The sequence below is a fragment of the Myotis brandtii genome, unplaced genomic scaffold (genome assembly GCF_000412655.1).
Source record: "Myotis brandtii unplaced genomic scaffold, ASM41265v1 scaffold339, whole genome shotgun sequence".
NCBI classification, from domain to species: Eukaryota; Metazoa; Chordata; class Mammalia; order Chiroptera; family Vespertilionidae; genus Myotis; species Myotis brandtii.
The window spans coordinates 1,599,771-1,601,524 of NW_005363061.1; the positions used below are offsets into that span (position 1 = coordinate 1,599,771).

At 58.6% G+C, this 1,754-nt stretch overlaps 1 protein-coding gene across 1 annotated transcript in view; it reads right to left on the minus strand.

Moving 5' to 3' along the window:
• The window catches only part of CACNA1I (calcium channel, voltage-dependent, T type, alpha 1I subunit), a 35,876-nt gene that overhangs the window by 33,699 nt on the left and 423 nt on the right, over positions 1 to 1,754 (minus strand). Inside the window, exons 3-5 of the mRNA XM_014543828.1 lie at positions 1,526 to 1,749; positions 718 to 903; positions 311 to 428 (exon numbers count right to left, since the gene is read on the minus strand). Coding sequence (XP_014399314.1) covers positions 311 to 428; positions 718 to 903; positions 1,526 to 1,749 — 528 coding nt within the window. The remainder of the gene's footprint in view (positions 1 to 310; positions 429 to 717; positions 904 to 1,525; positions 1,750 to 1,754) is intronic.

A 1,754-nucleotide genomic window follows, 5' to 3' on the forward strand; every position in this document is an offset into this window, starting at 1 on the left:
GAGCTGTGTGTGCACACTCATTCAGCCATGTCCACGTTACCGGGGAGGAATGGTCTTAGGGAAGACTCCTAACGTGCCCACAGTCTCAGGGTGCGAGCGGAGGGGGCAGGGAGGGGCACTGGGCGGCAGCCCGGCTCCCAGAGCCTGTCCTAAGCCTGCCAGGTCACACCCCCCAAACCGGCCCACTAAGGCGGAGTTGAGGGGCCGCCCTGTCAGGCCCCTTTTCTCTGGATTCCCCGAGGCTGGAGGCACCAGCAAAAAGCGACCCTGCCTGAAACCGCGGCCCCGGCACATACGGACGTGTGCTCACCTGGAACACCGTGACGATGGCCCAGAGCAGGGAGTCGAAGTTCTTCCTGTCGGGGATTGTATCTCCCGTGTCTGTGCGGAGGCTGAATTTGCAGCCAAAGATGTGCATCCCGAGAATGCTGGGGGGGGAGGGAGGTGGCTCAAGGGACTCCTCACACACACCAAGCTCTTGCCCATCCGCCTGTGCCATTCCCTAAACAACCCCGCAAGATGGGAGGGAGCCACGCTGGTCCCATTTTACAGAAGTGAACACTGAGACCCAAAGGGGAAGTACACGCCCAGAGCCACCAGGGATTAAGTGATGGTGGCAGGATTCCCACCCAGGTCCAGGGTGTGGCCGGAGCACCCAACCAGCCATGCTCCTACCTGGGCCCCGGCAGGGGTGGGCCCCGGGGTGGCAGGGCTCACCTGAAGATGAAGATGAAGAGCATGAGCAGCATGCAGAAGGTGGCCACGTTGTCCATGGTCTTCATGAGCACCACCAGCTGGCGTCGCAGCGCGGGCATGAAGCGCACCAGCTTCAGCACCCGCAGCAGCCGGAAGGTCCGCAGCACTGACAGCCCGCCGTCCGCCTGCCCCACGATCTCCCAGATGCTGCACAGGGAGGCGTCACGCAGGGGTGGGGAGGGGAGAGAGGCAGGAGGAGAGCAGGGCAAAGGAAGAGATGGAGTTTCATTCATTCGTTCATGCATTCATTCATCCAACCAACAGTATTTCAAGGTCATTGCTGCTCCAGGCACCCTAAGTTGGGGGCTGTTAACCTGGACTCCATGGACCCCCCCCAAGATGTCTAGGGACAGAATTCAGGGGTCCACATGGTCACTGAGCTCTTTTTGAGATTTAACTTTCTTTTGAGTATGAATGGAAACAACAAAATACAGAGAATTAGCAGCGCCCATGGCCTCGCGGTTCATGGAAATCGCTGTTTTTACATCACACGACGGTTGATGAGGATATTTTCGAGCAGAGTTTATGCTCCTCCCTCCTCTGGGATGATGGTAGTCACAGACCCGCTGCTAGACCTCACCATTCAATGCTTTAACCCAGAAGCACGTATATGGCTAAATCACACATTTTTAAACATTTTTGTCAACTGTACTGCAGTGTGATTGGGTTCCTTTGATCGTAGGCACTTCATTTACAGGCTGGGCCAACCCCCTCTTCCCTCCTGTGCCTCCGGGCCCACGGCCTGGGGAGGAGCGGGCGGGCGGGGCACCTGATGATGACGATGATGCTGTCGAAGATGTTGTAGGGGTTGCGCAGGTAATCGAAGAGCCCGAAGGCGGCCAGCTTCAGGAGCATCTCCAGGGCGAACATGCTGGTGAAGACCACGTTGCAGATCTCCAGGACGTTGGTCAGCTCCTCGGGCTGTGGGCGTGGGGCAGGGACGGAACCGTCAGGCGGAAGGCAGCCCTGGGACCCTACGGAAGCCCACTGGCTCTAGG